This window comes from Dermochelys coriacea, chromosome 5 (genome assembly GCF_009764565.3).
Source record: "Dermochelys coriacea isolate rDerCor1 chromosome 5, rDerCor1.pri.v4, whole genome shotgun sequence".
In the NCBI taxonomy this organism is placed as follows: domain Eukaryota; kingdom Metazoa; phylum Chordata; order Testudines; family Dermochelyidae; genus Dermochelys; species Dermochelys coriacea.
The window spans coordinates 101,608,540-101,629,732 of record NC_050072.1 but is presented as its reverse complement, the minus strand read 5'-3'; the positions used below and the strand labels follow the sequence as shown (position 1 = coordinate 101,629,732).

At 38.8% G+C, this 21,193-nt stretch overlaps 2 protein-coding genes across 2 annotated transcripts in view; one reads left to right on the top strand and one right to left on the bottom strand.

The window, feature by feature from the left end:
* Positions 1-4,841, bottom strand: part of DOCK8 (dedicator of cytokinesis 8) — a 134,401-nt gene extending 129,560 nt beyond the window's left edge. Inside the window, exon 1 of the mRNA XM_043515041.1 lies at positions 4,642-4,841. Coding sequence (XP_043370976.1) covers positions 4,642-4,694 — 53 coding nt within the window. The 5' untranslated portion in view covers positions 4,695-4,841. The remainder of the gene's footprint in view (positions 1-4,641) is intronic.
* Positions 4,842-16,527: 11,686 nt separating this feature from the next.
* CBWD3 (COBW domain containing 3) overlaps positions 16,528-21,193 on the top strand; it is a 42,658-nt gene continuing 37,992 nt past the window's right edge. Inside the window, 4 exon segments of the mRNA XM_043514547.1 lie at positions 16,528-16,781; positions 16,909-17,059; positions 19,280-19,366; positions 20,587-20,683. Of these exon segments, the coding sequence (XP_043370482.1) occupies positions 16,927-17,059; positions 19,280-19,366; positions 20,587-20,683 (317 nt within the window). The 5' untranslated portion in view covers positions 16,528-16,781; positions 16,909-16,926.

Here is a 21,193-nt window from a genome sequence, read left to right as displayed (position 1 = left end):
ATCACTGCCATGCCAGTATAAGTAATTGAGAGAACGGCTAAATCATCACCCTTTATATTAAGGGTGCATTTATGTTCAAAAAGGATTAATAAAAGATTAATTGATGTTATAAGCATGCCTACATACATGAGAAGTATGTGTTATAGATGACTATAAGAACATCAGTAGATGGTATTAAGATGATTATAAGCCATGGATATAACCAGCCTATTGACCTAACAATTTATTAAAACAGAGTCTATCAATAATTTTTAGTTCTTTAAAACACATATATTAAGGTACCCTTAATATAAAATGTGATCAGAAGGATACATTTTTAGTACACTTCCTAAATACAAAGAATCTTTTTGTAATTTTGTTAACTGCATTCTCATTACAAAAATACAAATTCATTAAAAGAAATAGTTTGGCCTAAGCATCGGAAGTTCTGGAATAATACATATGTATATCTTTTTGACTTGCAGATAATTAATATCTTGTGTTTATCAATATAATAGATGGTTTTATGCAATCCAGTGCAAAATGTCCATGCCAGGAACCTATAAGTAGGGCACAACTATTAAGGCACATTGGATACATTCAGTTCTGTCTCTGAGACCATCTTACCCTGTATGCTCCATCTCTGCAGTCGTGATAGGCTGTCATGCTCTTGAAGTATGTCCCTAACTTCTGATTAGTTTGAACTAACTCACTGAGGGCATTCTTAGAGAAAGATCTTTGCCCTTTGATTTAAGCTTGATACACTTTAGAAGGTAATGTAAGATGTACCTGGTCAAACCAGCTATTTGATGTTAGCTTGGTATAACTGGAAAGGTCACAGGATCACCTTATTTGAATAGGGTTAGGTGAGGTTGGATATGCCTGCCCTGCAAATTAAGGTGTGATTGCAGGAATGGGTCGTATTGGCTATGTGTGAACCAACACATAGTAAGAGACAGTCCCTGGCCTGAAAAGTTATAATCAAAGGCCCTGGTTCTGCAACATACATGTGCCATGAGCAATTTTATGCATGTGAGTAGTATAGTTAAACACTTGCTTAAGTGGCTGGAGGATCAGACCGCACAGGATGCAACTGACTGGTAACAAGCAAACAAAAGGCATGGGGGAGGGAAGATTAGGGTAACAGCGACAGGAAAGGCATGCTTATGTATACAGACTACATACAAAGCTTGCAAGTTTGAAGGTATTTTAAGAAATGAATAAAAATGAGACATGTTTTAAATTAACATTGCTTGTAACATGATAACTGTTCCCCTGCAGTGTTTGCAACCCAAATGACTTGCACTGTCCTAGTGCATGAAAACCAACAAATGAAATTGACTATAAAATAGACAACTCTATTTTCACTGTAAAAAGTGAGACAAGTGCAAACATTAAAATCTGAGTGAAGGAAATATTTAACAAACAATATAAATAGTGTAAAGTGAAATGAAATGTTAGTACACTTTCAGTTTTAATGATCAAAGGTGATATTTACAGGTAAAGAATACTTTTTACATGACAGTAAGAAGGTGGCTGGCCCTTTAAACAAAAGGCCACTGAGTGTACCTCCACTTGTGACTGATCATCTGGAGGACAGTTGATGCTGGGATCAAACCCTTTGGGGACAAGGATCATCTTTTTGTTCTGTTTGTACAGCATCTAGCAGAATTGGGTCCTGGTTCTTAACTAGGACCCCTAGGCAGTGCTTAAATAATGGTGGCAGATGGGGTGTCAATCATTTTCTACAGAAATGAAAGTGACATCACATCTGCCTGTCCTCCTGCCCTCCACCAAACCTCTCTCGTGAAACCCCAGCCCCATCAATTCTGCCCCCTCAGCCTCACCTCTGCTCCTCCTGAGCTCTTGAGGTTGTCCAGTCCCCTCTCCCAGGCCTGGGGGGCTGTAGTAGGGTCCCCTCTTTCTCTTCCCAGGGCTAGTGTTGCAGGGAGGGAAAGAAGAGGCGGGAGGAGTAGAGCTGCCATCCTATTGCTCATAGGAGGGGACAAAAGGGGAGGCAAGGGCAGAGGATAGGAGAGAGTGGAGCCATTCTGAGCTGCTGGGCTTTTTCTTCTGGCATGTCTCTCCTGCGAGAATGGTGTTGCCTCCAGAGGGGAGATTGGCTGCCCTAGGCCAGGAGGTAGGGAAAACAGCCAATCAGAAGGGGCTTAATATAAATTTTATTTCACCAGTCTGAGAGCTGTTGCAAGCAGGCACACTTTAAGCACTGCTGCTGGGTGCTACAGTGATACAAATAAATAATGATAATAAAATAAATAATTAAAAAGTACCAGCAAGTAGTTCAGTTCTGCTGGAGAGAGGCAGGAAATAGGTAGGCTCCTACAGGAGACCCAGGGGCAAGGGAAAGAACCCAGGTTATATAGGATTCTCAGGCAGATGTCCTGTAGAATCCTGCAGGGAGCAGGCTAGGAATAAGAAAGGGGAGGAGAGGCTTGCCTAACTCCTAGACAGGAGGCCTGTAGAGAGTAATCCAGTAGGAAGCAGATAGGCCCTTCCAGAAGTCCCCTCAGAGAAAAGTAGATGACTGGTAAATTGAATTTGTGTTTAAAATGTTTCATTTTGAAGGAATAAAACCAAAACCCTGAAGAAAGGAGATTAGAATTCCACGGCTGGAGTGTGTTCTATGGTGCATGGGCTGATGAATTAGCCCATTGATTTACAGTTACTTATCTTGACAGTGTCTCTTGAAGAAAAAAAAAGTGAATATTGCTGCTGTGCATGAAGTTTGCTTTTGTTGAAGACATAGAGCCAAGTGCTACCGTCAATAGAATAATTCACATAACACGGCAAATAGGATTTGATCCATATAGTTGTAATCTGTAACTTTTGAACAGGGGACTAAAACATAACTTCTACTAGTAAATATACACAACTTTTACCATTCTCTTTACTTTTCACAGATGTCAGCTCTGTAGAACAAAACCATTCCTGAATAATGTTTGTAAACTAAATCTAATTATTGTTAAAATTATGCTAATAGATTCAGAACATGATGGATTTCAATCTTTGTTTGTTTCACTACAAACCACAAGACAAATTTAAAAGGAAAACAAAATTATTGGTCTAATTTCACAATTTTTCTCTTTAGCCAATCTTAAATGAGGCTTGGATAGATAACGCATAAGGCCAATTTCACTGGTATGCTTCAGCAGCTTTGGCAATACAAAGCAACTGTAAACATTACAAGAGCAGCAAAAAACAGCCAGAGTGACTGGTGAATCTGGCCCTAAAGGTAGAGAAACTGTAATATGACCCAGTCCTTCACTCCTTACTCAAACAAAGTTCCTGCTGAAGTCAATGGAAAATTTGCAAAAGAAAAGAGTGTTGGATTAAGTCATCCTTTGGAAAATCGTTCAATATAATCCCACATGGTTGTAAAAAATATATTCTTCCAGCAACTTGAAATGAACTCTTGAAGGGTTTGGAAAGGTAAAATGATGTGCAATTTGTGATGGGAAAATTATCATGGGAAAGATGTATGTATGATAATGTAATTGTTTTTCTTAATAACTGTAAACTCCATCTCTTTTGACAAATTGCTGAGGAAGTGGGGTTCTATGCATTTTGGGGCGGGGCAGGGGCTCTGGCACAGAGATGGTCTTGCTCATTGTCAGTAATAAAATCATTATCCTGTTTGTTCTTAGACATATCGGAAAACTCAGTTAATTTGTTTTTAAAATCAACTACCTGGAACTGAGGCTTTTGTAGTGAGATAATTAGGCTGTTCAAAAGACACCCTGTATTTTCTCTTAGCCTAACAACGCCAAAATAAATGTCTTGATTTCTCAATGCTACCATAACACACGCCAGCTGAACAGTCAGTACTTGCCTATGAGAAAAGGCCACAGTTTAAACTCTATGAGAATGAAAGATTAGCAGTAAAAGGATGGCATAGTAGACTGTAACGTTGGTCTTGACAGGGTAAAAATTAGAATCACATTTTAAATCCTACGGTGATTCATAATATAAAGAGGCAGCATGTGAGAAAAATGCTAGGTGTCATCTTAATACTAACTGCATATAAAAAAAACCCTTGTGTTGCAAAAGTATCATCGCAGCCATAAAACCATTTACGCTCTTACATCTGAAGAGGGGATGTCTCTCTCTCTATGTGGGGAGCAGAGTTTTCAAGCGGACGCAGGGCTTGTCCTGACAAAGCAATTAAACCTTAGTAGCAAACCACGTGCGGCACGTCCTACCTGTCAGAAAAATAAACCCAGTATGCTGAGTGGATAAAGAACCATCACACACACAAATGATCAGTTTTTCCAGGGAGAGGATTTCTAGAGCGAGCTTCTTCAGGAGACAAAACAAAACAAGTTGAGTCTAGCCAAGGATACTGCTGTGCCAAGTGTGAACAAGAGCGAGACTTTAAAATGTGAGGTTTCCGTTGTTTTATAAAGCAAAATTCACGATGCGAGAGACATGCTTTAAACTTAATCCACCGAGCCGGAGCCTCCCTCCATAGGAGGGAAACTTTGGCAGAGCTCCTTAGTTATCAGGGGCGTGCAGATGGCTCCACGCCCGAGGTCTCGGTGGGACCGGGAACCCACACCCGAATCATTCACCTTCTCGCATGCAGAGCTGCTGCCTTCCCCACCCCCGCTACGGAAAGTTTAGAGGTCACTAAAAGTCTCTTACCTGTTGATTTTCAGGGCAAATGCCCTTCTGTCAGCTGCGGGTAAAGTGGCCATGCTTGACAGCGTCCCTCGGATTTTAAGATCCCTAGGAGAGGAGAGGCTGGTAATTTCCACCCAGGGCGCTTATGATGTATATCATACCAAGGGCTAAAGACAGTTTCATCTGATAGTTCTGGGTGGAAACTTCCGCATTTCACCTTCCTCACTGAAATTGGCCAAGTGGGAGGGCTCAGCTACTGACTTACCCTCTAGAGACCAGCCTGCCTAATTCCGGGGCTCCCCGTGGCTGAAAATCAAAATACCCCGGAGCTGCTTGGGCATCCTTCCCCATCAAGCCCTCCCGTTTTGTAATTCTGGTAAGGATCCTGCCTGGCTGCAATTTTATAACAGGGACTATAATGGTCCCTTGTTAGGCGGCTGGAAATTCAGCCCTCATTCTGAATATAGCTTTTCGCCTTGTTAGAAACCTGCTTCGATAAGTTTGACTGGTCCAGAGGGGTTCACGCAGGAAGATGGGAATTTAAATAGGCACTAAGGATGGACTAGTTCCCCCACGGTAACCGGAGAGAGAGCAAAGCGTCTGTCTCCCATGCTGTTTGGAAACTTTGTTTGCTAATATTTCGGCTTCCTCTTGCACAACTGGAACAAACGAATCTTTGCAGACTCTGAAGGAGGCTGACTCTTCTCAGTAGGTGTCATGCTCGCATGTACTGAAAGCAACTTCCAGCGGACTCTGGGCTTGCAAGAAAACCATATGATTAAAGGTTTCAGAGTAGCAGCCGTGTTAGTCTGTATTCGCAAAAAGAATAGGAGTACTTGTGGCACCTTAGAGACTAACAAATTTATTAGAGCATAAGCTTTCGTGAGCTATACCTCACTGCATCCGATGAAGTGAGCCGTAGCTCACGAAAGCTTATGCTCAAATAAATTTGTTACTCTCTAAGGTGCCACAAGTACTCCTTTTCTTCATATGATTAAAGGGACTCTTCCAGTGAGGAGCTCTACGATTCAGTTCTGATCCCATCCTTCTTCTGGGGACAAAATGTTTTCATGCAGCCTCTTAAGAAAAATTATGGCCATTTTCTAAGTTGTTTCCGCCATTCTTTGTACACAACAAATAAAATCCTTTTTGGGTGTGAACACTCAAAGGTGTAATACGGGATGATAAAATAGATCCTGTTATTAAATAAATGTCATGCTCCAACGAGTGGTAGGTACAACTAAATCCTCAAAGATGATCGTTCCAATCATGTACCAGCTGAAAGGTGAACTCTCATTATGACTTAGAGCCAGGATTACATCAACACAAGAAATAGAGGACGAAACGTTTTTCTCCTTCCAGTAGGTCCCAATTTCCACTGGATGAGACGATACTGGATCTTTACTTAATATGCATTAATATATTTTTATATGCACTGGTATAAATTTGTACATATATGTTACTGAATCAAGCTATGTGTAACAAAGGGGTGAGAGACAGTGACATATACTAGTTACCATTGTACAGTAACCAGAAGTTGGTTCTGTATAGTGATGTAATTATATTCACTGTTGTACTTCTTGTTCCTCCTTCTTTCCCTTCATTTGGGGAAGGGGAATGTTAGCTTAAAAGGACATTTTACAGCTTTTTTAAAAAAAATTAAGATTTTATGATTTATTATTTCATAAATTGATGATTCTTTAAACTGTTTCCTTACTGATATTTTCTCTTTTGCTTGTGTACATTGGTTTGTTAGTGAAGATTTTCTGGCTTGCAAAGATGATAAACACGGGTGCATCTATTATGAAAAAACAACAACCCCTTAAATATATACAGTTACATGGATGCTACAGCTGGATACAAGGGAATCAGAGTAAGTCCAATGTTAGGCCTCTAAACTGTGACAACCTCCCATTAATTCTATACTCTGTACTGGAATGCTGGAAACAGAGTTGCCATACTATGGGCCAGATTCTGATACCCTGACTTAACACCCATTCCCCTCCTGCTTCTGTAGATTTCAATAGGATTCCTTGCAGAGTAAGGTGCTAGTCTCTGTAAGGGTGGCAGAATCTGGCTTTCTTGTTTAAAAGTACTTTAGACCAATCTTAAATGAAGGGCTCATTTAACATAATGAAGTGAAATTAGGTAGTTTCATACATATAAACCACCAGATCAAGATTGTAAGAACTCTTTTCAGAGTTCTTACTATATGCCTCAGGGGAACGAAAGGAGCAGCTGGAGAGCTGAGGGATTTAACAGAAAAACTAAAACAAAGGAATCACTGAGTATGGAAACAAATCTGGACATGTAAACAAAACACATCAGAAATTTACAGAATCAGGGAGGCCCAAGAAGAGGGTCTGAAAAATACAAAGAAAAGAGAATATGTTATATTGGAAAGAATGGATGTTAACTGGAATCCAGTTATATCACTAGGTATAAATGGAATTGGATGTTTTATTATGCGAGTCTTGTGCATATGCACAAGATGTTTTTCCCACAACACATTGGAACTGAGGTTGCTTAATGGTTGGCAGTTGGGGTTTGCTCCCCTTTTCCTGGAGCACTGAGCAAGGGCTGTTCTGTTAAGATCAGGTGGGTCTCTCTCTTTCATGATTAATCTCTTATGAAGACAAGGGATACTGGGACCTTGGTGGACCTCACTCCTTCCTATCTTTATTAATTATGTGTGCGGAGACATAGAGAAAGAGAATCGGCACTAGCAATCCTCCTGTAGAGCTATTCCAATGGACAGTGTAATTATAACTCCAGTATGTGTACTACTCATAAAAACTCTAATTAAAAACACAATATTCAGCTTTGGATCGACAATTGCAATGTGTTCCAATCAGAAACATAGAAATAAATGAGAAATTTCATCCACCCTAATTTGATAAGTTATAACCACATTTTTTAAAAATGTCTACTGATTTTGGGTACCCAAGTTCAGATACCTCGGGCTTGATTTTCAAACCACCATCTACAGATCCCACTGATTTTCATGGGATTTGTTGGCTCTCAGCACTACTGAAAATTGGGCATCCAAAATTAGTTTATGCTTTTGAAAATGGGGGCCTGTCTCTGATACACACCCTGGTTGATCTTGCATGGAATTGATGGAGACATAGGGTCTACTTTCCTCTGCACTATCATGTTCTTTTCAAGATTATAACTTTAAAAAACAACAACATATGCCATGCTCACCATAAGATGGAAAGCAATAGAATTAGAACTTATCTATTTTTTACATTGTGAAGATTGGGAAGACACCAATTACAGGTGAGGGAAGAGATGTTACTGCTTTACAGTTCTCTCTTACACACAAGGTTGGATTCCCTGGTGTGTCAAGCTCTCTTTGTATCACTTATAAAGGGAGGAGCTGTGGGGGAGTGCAAGTCTGCTATGCCCAATTTTCCACTGATGTAGTCCTTGCATAAGGTACAGCTGCTTTTCTGCAACTTTAATTTGCACCAGAGGCAGACAGCTATGAATCATGGAGTTACAATCAGCTCCCTGACAGCACACTCTCTTGACTGTGACCACATACAGCTTGGGCACAGTGGAAAATCAAACCCTTGATATTCCTAAAACTAGTAATACTGGGTATTGTAAAACCCTCTATTTCATTATTTGTTTATGGTAGCATCCACAATGTGCTAGGCACTTTCCAAACATTCAAGAAGCATCTGTCCCTACTCCAAGAAGCTCACAATCTAAAGACAGAAAGATAAGAAAACACAATGTAATGGAACAGAAAGAACAGCAGGCAATTTCCCATTCATTCCCTAATTCATCTGCGTTAGCTGTAGTACTTTATACTGTAAAAATGTTTTATAATTTTTCCTTTTCTTCTTCTGCAGGACTCACAGAGGGAATTGATCCTTGCTGATCTTTCTTTTTAAAAATCCATTTTAAAATTCCTGTTAAATAAGTTCATTTTATTCAGTACCCTATGTATTTTTCTAGATGTATTTTCAGCATTTCTAAGTGTTCAAGAACAGCTGAATAAATGCTTCAGACCCTGTTCTACTTACGAAAAGGGGGTGGGAGGGAATTGTTGAGTAAAGTTCAGCAAGTGTTTTATCGTAACAGCTCAAGTGGCACGGGAGCATGGACCTCTACAGTCCTTGCTTGTCTAATGGAGTCCCCTCAGACATACAGTTCAAAGCTGTCTACTGCAAATTGATTAAATTAATCAGTACTACCATTAATAATTAAAGACATATTTGTATATATCCTGCAGTCTATATTGCAAGTGTCTGTTTTGCTGTTTGCAACAATTAAGTGCACATTGCTAGGTCCTTGAGAAGCACAGATAAATGTTTTTGTAAGTTAAAAGTATTGTATTGATTACATGCAGAAAAGAATACCTATAAAAATAAAAAAAAGTCTGCAAACCACTAGTATATTTAGCAAATACACAGCATATATAATTACAGCATAGCAATCGCTGCTCTCTTTTTTTGAAAAGGTGAGTGATCAGTAACTTACTCCAAAAGTACATGTGAACAGCAGAAGCAGCTAAACATTTCTTTCTTTTACTGTTCCCTGCACTCTTAGCTCTTGTCTGCATCAAGGAAATTTACCAAAAAATTCAAAACAGTTTTAAAATTGGTTGGAGCACCAGAGTATGGACAAAGTACAGGTTGATGGACCCATTTTTAAAACTGGTCTATAGTCTTGTCTATCCTAGTGTTCCAACTGGTTTTAAAACTGGTTTGAATATTCTGAAAAATGTCCCCAGTGTACACAAGGCCTTAGGGCCTAATCATGATCCCATAGAAATCAAAAGAAGCAGGATCTGGCCCTAAGGCAGCAATTTGGAAAGTGCCAACGAGATGCCAAGGATCAAAATGCTGACTAGAAGACAGGCAACATCTACAGCTGAAGAAAACTGTTCAACCCATAGACTATATGATCTGTATTTCAAGGTGCCATCTAGTGCTTTTTTAAACAACAGGCATTTCCAAACCCATTTTTCCCCTTAACAATCTCACAGTAAGCAGGCAATTATCACTCCTTCATTAACAGTGATATACCTGCAGAGAATCAGTTACGATATACCTGCAGAGAATCAGTTACTGTGTGCAAACTGCTGAGTGGCACAGTATTGGTACATGTATGATAGACAAAGCAGTGTAATATTTTATTATTAAATTTGCCTTTGCTGCTCAGAATAAAAAGGGAGAGCAGATTTTTTTGTGCCCTATGTCTTTAGACAAGAAAGGATTCTCATGTCAATCTCATCCTGCTCTCATGGAAGTAAATAGAAGTTTTGCCAATAACTTTAATGGAAGAAAGTTTGGGCCCTTAGCACATACACTACAGTGCTTAATTCCATATTCCAATAATTACCTGATAGCCTATAAGATGCATTTGTGGCAATAGTAAGATTCATTTTCCAGTTGCTCTAACAGTCCAACTGCTAGAAAACCCTCTGTCTGAGGGATTTGGTGATGTTTCACCCATTACACTAATGCAAGAAAAAGACAGAGAAATACAGAGTGGTCAGTATAATTGGACACTCTTGTTTTATATAAATATAGAAAAATGTCAAATTTTGCTCTAATTTACATTGATATAAATCCCAATTAACTCCAGAAAGTCAGTATATTTACTGACTTACATAAAGTTAACAGAGCAGAATTTAGCCCATGAACTTCAGAAAATAAGTATTTTACTAGTCCTTATCAGTAACAGTAGGAAGTAGGGCAGTCAATTAATCGCAGTTAACTCACGCGATTAACTCAAAAAATTAATAGCAACTAAAAAAATTAATCGCGATTAATTGCACTGTTAAACAATAGAATACCAATTGAAATGTATTAAATATTTTGAATGGTTTTCTACATTTTCAAATATACTGATTTCTATTACAACACAGAATTCAAAGTGTACAGTGCTCACTTTGTATTATTTTATTACAAATATTTTCACTGTAAAAATGATACATAAAAGAAATAGTATTTTTCAATTAACCTCATACAAATACTATAGTGCAATCTCTTCATCCAGAAAGTGTAACTTACAAATGCAGATTTTCTTTGTTACATAACTGCTCTCAAAAACAAAACAATGTAAAACTTTAGAGCCTACAAGTCCACTCAGTCCAACTTCTTGTTCAGCCAACTGCTAAGACAAACAACTTTGTTTACATTTACATGAGATGCTGCTGCCTGCCTCTTATTTACAATGTCACCTGAAAGTGAGAACAGGCGTTCTCACATGTCCCTTTTGTACCCAGCACTGCAAGGTATTTACAGATATGCTAAACATTTGCATGCCCCTTCATGCTTTGGCCACCATTCGATGCTCATTAAAAACCAGTGCATTAATTAAATTAGGGACTGAACTCCTTGGGAGAGAACTGTATGCCTTCGGCTCTGTTTTACGCACATTCTGCCATAAATTTCATGTTATAGCAGTCTGGGATGATGGCTCAGCACATGTTCATTTTAAGAACACTTTCATAGCAGATTTGACAAAACACAAAGAAGATACCAATGTGAGATTTCTAAAAATAGCTACAGCACTAGACCCAAGGTTTAAGAATCAGAATTGCCTTCCAAAATCTGAGAGGGATAAGGTGTGGAGCATGCTTTCAGAAGTCTTAAAAGAGCAACACTCAGATGTGGAAACTATAGAACCCGAACCACCAAAAAAGAAAATCAACCTTTTACTGGTGGCATCTGACTCAGATGATAAAAATGAACAAGCATCAGTCCGCTCTGCTTTGGATCGTTATCAAGCAGCACCCATCATCAGCATGGACGCATATCCTATGTAATGGTGGTTGAAGATGAAGGGACATATGAATCTTTAGTGGATCAGGCATATAAATATCTTGCCACGCTGGCTACAACAGTGCCATGCAAACACCTGTTTTCACTTTCAGGTGACATTGTAACAAGAAACGGGCAGCATAATCTCCTGTAAATTGTAACCAGATTTGAGGTATGTCTTTACTAGCAATGTTAACGTGCTGCCGCAGAAGCACTTTACCATGGCTGTGCGGTCACGGCACTGGCGCTCAGAGAACTCTCCCAGCGCTGTAAAAAACCCACCCCCGCAAGGGGAGTAGCTCCCTGCACTGGTGCACTGTCTACACTGCCTCTTTACAACACTGAAACTTGCAGCACTCAGGGGGGTGTTTTTTCACACCCGTGAGCAAGAAAGTTGCAGCAGTGTAAAGTGGCAGGATAGACAAGGCCTTGGTTGTCTGAGCTACTGGCGAAAGTAGGACTGAGTGGACTTGTAGGCTCTGAAGTTTTACTTTGCTTTATTTTTCAGTGAAATTATTTTTATGTACATAATTCTATACTTGTAAGTTCAACTTCCATGATAAAGAGATTGCACTACAGTACTTGTATGAGGCGAATTGAAAAATACTCTCTCTTTTGTTTTTTATAGTGAAAATATTTGTAATAAAAATAAATATAAAGTGAGCACTATATACTTTGTATTCTGTGTTGTAATTGAAATCAATATTTGAAAATGTAGAAAACACCCAAAAATATTTAAATAAATGGTATTCCATTGTTTAACAATGTGATTAATCAAGATTAATTTTTTTAATTGCTCGAAAGCCCTAGCGAAGTACTAAAATCAGTGGAAATAGAGTAGTAAAGAAATATACTTAGAAGAGCATGTGAAACTTAAAACCATACACTTTTTAAAATTTCATTTTGGTGCCATTGCAGCTTCAGAAAGGGAACTAAGCTAATTTTACAACCCTCTGATTTCCTTTGTATGTAGACATTACGGATTGTCACACTAACAATCAGTGGCATTTTCATGCCTCCAGGGGAAGTTGCACAAATTTAAGAGAGGAGAAGGATGGGAGGTGTGAAAGCATTCGATTGTTGAAAACTTTCTTTGGCTATCTTCATAAGAAACACAAACTCAACAGAGGAAATATTTAAAAAAATAACTCTTTCCCTGCTATCATCTCCTACCCCACACATCCCCAAAACCTTAAACATTACAAATAAGCAACCTGCTTGGTCAGGTCACATGAATCATTTGAGTAGTTATTTAATTGTTAAATAAAAACAACTCTTTTTTTAAAGTGCCCTCTGCTGAGGCACTTAAGACACTGCAGTTAAAAGATGATAAAACAGCATAAGAGCTATTAATAAGCAAATAAAAATGGTAAAAAAGTAATAAAAAAGCAACATCATTAAATCATACAGTGGGTATGTCTGATCCCTTTAGGGTTTGCATTTTATACATATATTATTCCCATACTTCTCCTATCTGTATACTATATTTAATAAAATATGTGTGAATGATCTCTCAGACTCTGATCTTGCAAACACTTTGATGCTCATCCTTACGCATGGAGTAGTCTTACTGAGTTCAAAGGTTAATCATATGCAGTCATAATCTATGAATAAGTGTTTGCAAGATAAGTACCTAATTTTGTATGTTTCTCTTCCCCAAAGTATATAAGCATCCATCCTGGCCAACACTTAAGCACAATGAACTTTACTCACAAGTAGTTCCATGGAGTTCAAGTCTCCAATTTTGCAAAAACGTATCCCCCTCAAACTTCTCTTCTCTAGACTAAACATATCCAACTCTTTCAATCTTTCTTCATCGGTCATGTTTTCCAAACCTTTTATAATTTTTGTTGCAGTCCTCTGAACTTTTTCCAATTTGGCCACATCTTTCCTGTGGCGTTGTACCCAGAACTGGACACACTACTCCAGTTGAGGCCTTATCTGTGCTGAGTAGAGAGGAAGTATTACTTATGTCTTGCTTGCAACATTCCTGCTAATACATCCCAGAATGACATTTGCTGTTTTTGCTACAGCATCACACTGTTGACTAACATTCAATTTGTGAGCCACTATAACCCACAAATCCTTTTCTGCAGTAGTGCTGCTTAGCCAGGTATTCCCAATGTTATATTTGTGCATTTGATTTTTCCATCTTGAGTGTAGTACTTTGCACTTATCTTCATTGAATTTTATCTTACTGATTTCAGACCAATTCTCCAAATAATTAAGATCACTCAAATTCGGATCCTGTCTTCTGAAGCATTTTGTCATCTACAAATCTTATAAGCATACTTGGATGATGGAGTAGAGAGTAACTAATGAAAATATTTAATAGTATCAGACCCAAGACAGACCCACAAGGTACTCCTCCCAGGAAGACTGGAAATTATTGCACGCTCTGAGCAGCGTCTTTCAATCAGTTGTGTACCCACCTCATAGTAACTTAATCTCAAGACTATTACTTCCCTAGTTTGCTTATGAGAATGTCATGTCAGACTGTGTCAAAAGTCTTACTAAAATCAAGATATATCATATCTTCTACTTCTCTTCATAGGCTAGGCCAGTAACCTTGTCAAAGAAGGAAATTAGATTGGTTTGGCATGTTTTGATCTTGACAATTCCATGTTGACTATTACTTATCACCTTATTGTTCTCCAGGTTTAAACAAATTGTTTAATAATTTGTTCCAGTATCATTGTAGGTATCAAAGTTAGACTGTCTTATCTATAATTCCACAGGTCCTCCTTTCCACCCTTTTTAAAGATAGGTACGTTTGCCCTTCTCCAGCCATCCTCCATGAGTTCTCAAAGATAATTGCCAATGATTCAGAGGTTACTTAAGCTAGTTCCTTAAGTACCCTAGGGTGAATTTCATCAGGCCCTACCAACTTGAATACATCTAACTTACCTAAGTATTCTTTAATCTGTTCTTTCTCTATTCTGGTCCAAGATACTTTCCCTTTGTTGTTAATATTAATTGTATTAAATATCTAATCACAGTTAATCTTTTTAGTGAAAACTGAAGTAAAAAATGGAAACAATTCAGCCTTCTTTTTGTTGTCCATTATTTGATGCTGCAAACACTATGTACCTACTTAAGTTTACATGTCAGTAGTTCCCTTAACTTCAGTGGGGTTACTCATGGGTAAAATTAAGCATATGCTTATGTGTTTACAGGATCTAGACCCTAATTTCCATCTTAGTATTTACCTGCCTACCTATTGGTTTCATTAGGCTTGAATTCCATTTTCTGAAGGACAACCACTTGGCTCAAATCAACTCTTGAACCTGGCAATATATTTGTTATTTCCAATAGCATCCACATTGTGTGTGCCGGGTGCTTTCCAAACACAGAATACACACAATTGCTGGTCTGAGAAGTTTGCACTCTAGAGACGTTTAAGTAAACAAAGAAACAACAGGAACAGAAAAAAGGAGCAATAAATATATTGCAGTCGCAAAACTATTGTTAAGACTGTCAGAATTTTCTGTTTATAAATAAGGCATATAAATTATAATTAACTTACTCATTTAACCAGTTTTTGTTTAGTAGGCCTGCCTACTGTGATTGTTATGATTTGCTTTAAAAGTTTCTATACTGACTGAGCCTAACAATTTTAATTTCCTCCTTCTTTTACTTTAGGATCTCTTTAACTAGCTTCCTCAGTGTGTGTGTGTGTGTGTTTTTTTTTTTTAAGTTCCCTTTTCAAAAGTTTGTCATCACAGTGCTAGGTTTTAGTCTGACTCCTCTCTCGCTGACTTTGAACTTCATTACATTATGTGCTCTAGCAAGAGCTATTACAAGAAGTAACCTTTTCACTACTAAATTCAGCTGCAAAATTCATCTTTCTTTCCCAATGTCCTTACCGTGTCATCCATTTTTGAATCCCTCCACCGGCTCTCCATTCTCCACCACATCAGATTCAAGCAATTTGGGATCACCTGCAAAGTTCTTCAGAACTACCTCTTCCTTATTTGCCCATTATCACTTTCTCCCCAACCTATGGTGCTAGTCTCAACCACCCATTTGTCCACCTCTCCAAGCCCCACACACTTTATTCCAAGTTTCCCCCATGCATCCACTGCCCACTCTGAGCTGATCCACAAATGTTGAACGATGAAAAAGAACTTGTATATTTGATTTTGCTTAGACTTCTCCCTCCCGCAATCTCTCTGCTTGTACACTGTATCTGTTTTTTCCATTCTTTCTGTATTTTTATCTTTTTCAGATTGGATGTCCTTCAGGGCAGGGACCATGTCTTCTCTGCATTTAGAAAGTTCCAAACACAGTTTGAGGGCTACCACAATCTAGATAAATAACCATTAATAATGAACTCTGGCATCTTCGACCCTGCTGTTCTTTTCTGAAAGTTGAAATAAGAAGCGTGTGCAATATATCTGGCTTCCTAGTATGCTAAAATAAATACTCCAGCTGCATTGTTTGGGAAAAGGACTTCAGTTCTGCTAAGTTTGCTTTAAAATTATCTGCACTAGTAAACATGCATGTTTTATTTATGTTCATTCTACCTTGCTAGGGTAAATATGGGGGGAGGGATAGCTTAGTGGTTTGAGTATTGGCCTGCTAAACTCAGGGTTGTGAGTTCAATCCTTGAGGGGGCCATTTAGGGATCTGGGACAAAAATTGGGGATTGGTCCTGCTTTGAGCAGGGGGTTAGACTAGATGATCTCCTGAGGTCCCTTCCAACCCTGATATTCTATGATCATGCCATACATTTGAAACTTTAATAGAGAGTCTCTGTATTCACAATGAACGCTCACAGGAAAATGAGGATTTTTTTTCATACTCTATCTTGTCAACTTATCAGTTTAGGCGTACCAAAAGCTATAGCAGCCAGTACAGCACCACCCAAGTCAAAGACTTTCAGTACAAAGTAAAAAAGAAAAGGAGGACTTGTGGCACCTGAGAGACTAACAAATTTATTAGAGCATAAGCTTTCGTGAGCTACAGCTCACTTCATCGGATGCATCCACTCCACGCAGCCGCACCTGGACAAGCCGCTGCTCCCCGGGCGACGCGCGGCTAACTCCGCCCCCCACCCCTAGACACGTGGCTGCTCCAACTGCCGAGCCGATAATCATCCCGTGACTCTGATAGAGAGAATGGCCGCTGAAAGAACAGGCTGCGCACGCGAGTCGAGAATCCGCATCGTGCGGTGTGCGCATGTGCTGTAGAAAGCTGCGCCTGCGCATCTGGAGTCCCGGGGGCCGTGCAAGAAAAACAGTTTCCTCTTTAACTCTTCCTGTGCCGGGCGTCGCCGATTCGGCGGCGGTTAGTGCCATTGGTGGCGCGTCGTGACGCTTCGGCCAGCCGTCACGTGGGCGTGACGCACCCGGGAGAGGGGTGGAGAGACCACAGGTGTGCGGAGCCCTCTGAGGCTCGTGCGCTACGGGGGGAGCCGGGGCGTATTGGGGGGCGGATCTTATGGGGGCGCGTGTGGGTTTGTTCCCAGGGCTCCCCTGCCTCACGTTGTTTCTCTCTCCAGGCTGCTCTGTGGCTGGCGATGGCCCAGGCTCCCATGGAGGAGGAGGAGTGCCCCGAGCTGGTTCCCATAGAGGATCAGGTGGTTGGGGGAGAAGAGGCGGGACTCAGCCACAGCACCAAGATCCCAGTCACGGTCATCACAGGCTATTTAGGTAACCAGCTCACCTAGCGGCACAAAGCCTTGAGCTTCCTCTCTGGGGTCTTTACAAAGCAAACCCACCCTATTATGTGCTTTTCATTGGCGCTCTGACAGCCTTCCATACAAAACCAACATTTTGTTTTATGCATTGCACCGTGGCTTCAGTGGGGTGCATGGGGAGGAATTTGACTGTTCTCCTTGAATAAAACGTATTTCATATTCATGTGAAAAGAAAAGGAGTACTTGTGGCTCCTATTCATGTGATATGTTTTACTTGCAGTTGAGGAATCTGTCGAGTGAGGAGCACTACTTCAAACAAACCATGCAGCCATCTTCCTAGTGTTCTAAATGTCATGACAAAAAGAGTGCATAACTGCATATCTAACATCACTTCTGATGTTCCTCTAAACTACGCGTTTTCCATTTACACTATGTGCAGTACAAACTTGGTGTCATGGTACCACTATCTTTAGAAAGTCACAATGTGCTTGTGGAATCATTTTGGAGAGTTAAATGAGCTTCTGTGGTTACTCTTATAAAATAGCTCATGAGACCTGACCTCCACAGTTAAGGCTTGTCTACACAGCAAGTCACTGCATGGCAAGTCCAGAGTGTGAATCTACAGCCAAGCTGCCCTCTGGGACTTTCAGTGTGCTGTAGGAGTGTCCACATGGGACATTACTGTGCTGCAAGCTGGTGCACATCCTGGCTTGCTCTGCAGTAATTTGCTATATAGACAAAACCTTAGATTGGCTTTCCATCTGTAGCAGTCAGTCCATTTAGTTCCATCAAAAGATGAGTGCTAAGATTACATGAGTAAGCACGCAAAATGTGAGCCAAGTGTTTAAATGGATGTCTTGCATGACTGATTGTATAACTGACCAAACACTTTTGACACCCTTTGAAAAAGTGCACTGCAAAATTGTATGAATGCAGTATTGCCAATCCCAAGCATTCAAAATTCATGAGATTGGTTTAAAAATCACAGAAAGGACATTTTAAAAAAAAATCTGTTTCAAGAGAGCCGATGCAGAATTTTTTTTTTATTTCTCAGCTCTTAGGGAGCCCAGCTGCAGAAGCCCCTGCTGCTCTGCTTCTTCACCAACCACCTCAAAAATGATAATTATATTTTTTCCCCCAAAAACATAGTGACCTGGAGAGGTGACAGTTGCTCCATAGTTAAGGTCGCAACTCAATTTATGTTTATAAGCCCAATTTTGGCCTCTCACTCTCAGATTCATAGAAATCCATATAGGGCTCAAAACTTAGATTAGATCTAGGGCTGAGATAAATTTTTTCAGCAAAATTGAAGTGATAATGGGTATCTCAATTCCAAAAATCCATGGAAGATTTTTGCCACCTTTAAACCCCCCCCCACACACACACACACACCAAAAAAAAGAAGATGAAACCACCTCTACCGAACTTGCCTAGCTGAGTTCTCATGCCTAGGACTAAAATTTAGTTGATTAGTATGAAATTATTAACATTTCTTTAGAAACAATGCCATGAAATATCTCCTCCAGCAATATTGATATAGAATAACAAATAATTGCTGGGAACCTAAACTTTCATTTAAAAAGAAAAGTTTTCAGCCTAGTTCATTGCAAAAATAGATAAAAATGTAACGTCACTGTTAAGAAGTCTTATCAAATGGGGAAAGAAAGAATTTTATATCAAAAGCTTTGCCATGGGTGGGAAGAGACTGATGAGCCCATTAAGACTTACAGGGCATGGAGGGAACTCAGTAAGGCTTCTTAAGATTTATGTGGAGTGCTGCAATAATGCCCTGGGTTCTCTTCCAAGTACTACAAATAATTTTTAAAAAATTTAATTACAAATATAAAAATAAAATGTAAAGCTTCTGAAGGTATCAGATCAGATTTCAGAGTAGCAGCTGTGTTAGTCTGTATTTGCAAAAAAGGAAAGGAGTACTTGTGGCACCCTAGAGACTAATAAATTTATTTGAGCATAAGCTTTCGTGAGCTACAGCTCACTTCATCGGATGCAGTGAGGTATAGCTCATGAAAGCTTATGCTCAAATAAATTTGTTAGTCTCTAAGGTGCCACAAGTACTCCTTTTCTTTTTTTATCAGATCAGAGAATGAGTATTAGCACTCCATTGGTTGTTAATTTCTAAAAAGTATATTTCAAGAGCATGATGGTAATATTGAATATGAAAATTCTCTTTATACTTTATTTTTGATCTACTGAAATTTGTGCTGTTTTTTAGGTGCTGGGAAGACCACTCTTCTTAACTATATTTTGACAGAACAACATACCAAAAGAATAGCAGTTATTCTAAATGAGTTTGGAGAAGGTATGTAATGCTACAGAAATGTTGTATAGAAACAAAAATTGGAATACATAAACATTTTACTATTTTGTTAAGAAATGCTTTAGGAAAGTAAACTATTAAAAGCAGACAAATGGTATAATGGTGCATGGATTGATATCTAAATTGATTGATCCACAAACTAAGGCTATCGGAGTGGCTTATGCAGTTTCTAAGCAGTGTAAAATTGAGACCATGTCCTCAATAAGCTTGTACGTATGGGATGAACACTACAATAAACATTCAAAAGTTTGCTTATAGATTTGGGATATGTCAAATCCCTTTTGTTCAAAAGAACGCTAGTAGACATTGCTGTTCAACTAACATTGAATATAAATAACTTGCACGAGACCAAACTAGAGAGAAGATTAGTAGTGTAATAAATCAAGCTTCCCTAGCAAGAAATATGTCAAATGATTGTAGTAGAGCTTGCAAGTGTTGAAGCTGGAAAATGAGATTCCTTCACTTTTTCCAGAAACTTAGTGCTAATTTTTTAAAATTTGAACTGATTACTTTGCTCTGCTTTTATATGGCTGTTGATGATGAAGAAATATAGTACTGAGAACCTGTGCAATCCCCTACCCTACTATAATGATGTTGGCAAGTTTCCATCTTCATTATAAAAATTCTTGCTACAGATAACTCAATTCATAATTTTTGAGCGGAGTCGAGAGAAGATTATTTCTAGGAGTAATAGACAAAGCACTGAGTTGGGGGTCAAGAACCGTGAAACTCTAAATCTAGTACTGGTAATGACTTGTTAATTGGACTTAAGCAAGTCACACAACCTCTCAGTTAATGTCTGCAGTTTTAAAAATGTGTAAGAGCTAAGTATTAAACCATTTTTCTTTGTCTCATACATAAATTCAATTTGTCAGCATCATAAATGACTATTATACCACTGTGAATGCCTCTCCTCCATTCCGCCTACACATTCAAATAAATGGGGAATACTTGTACGTCTTACAAGTTTATTTTTTGTTCTTCATAGGATGATCTGGCTCTTGGACCTTAAATTTGCCTGTTATAAAAATGATTGCTTAAACTAAGTCTAAAGAATTTGTCAGAAAGGCTTGATGAGAACATGGAACACAAATAAGGCTCAGAAATCTACCCCGTTTGAATTTTTCTCATCTTATTTTTCAGGTATTGTTGCACGTTTGTAGGTTTAAAATTTGCCACTTACACCCTTCCTGTATTTCTAGGAAGTGCCTTGGAAAAATCCTTGGCTATAAGTCAAGGTGGAGAACTCTATGAGGAGTGGCTGGAGCTCAGAAATGGTTGCCTGTGCTGTTCAGTAAAGTAAGGAATATTTTGTGGAGGTGGTTTATATAAACATTAGGAGTAAGCTTGGGGTTTGCTCTCTTTAAATTTAATTTTTTCACAGTCCATTATGTATACCTGAATATTTGATAGGCATTAGGTATATCATCTACAGCGTTTTTTAAAAAAAAAAAAAAGCTAAATGATGTTGAACTTTTTGCTCTTCTATTTTTTTTTTTTATGTCAGAATCCTTGAAGTAATGCATGTGTTTCAGTTTTGGTATTTTATTACTTTGTATCATAATTGTTTTACATACTTGCATCAAATGTTGACTGACCTATTGGGGTAGAAGAATAGTTAAATATCTATAACAACCACAGAATAGTTAAATATCTATAACAACCACAAATTCTCACTCTCAAAAGGAATGAATGTTCTACTGATAGTATCACAGAAACTGAGCACAGTGGTTTATTAGAAGTCAATAACAATGTATAAAATAGAATGACTAATTAGTACAATATGCCCTCCATAAGATATTCAAATAT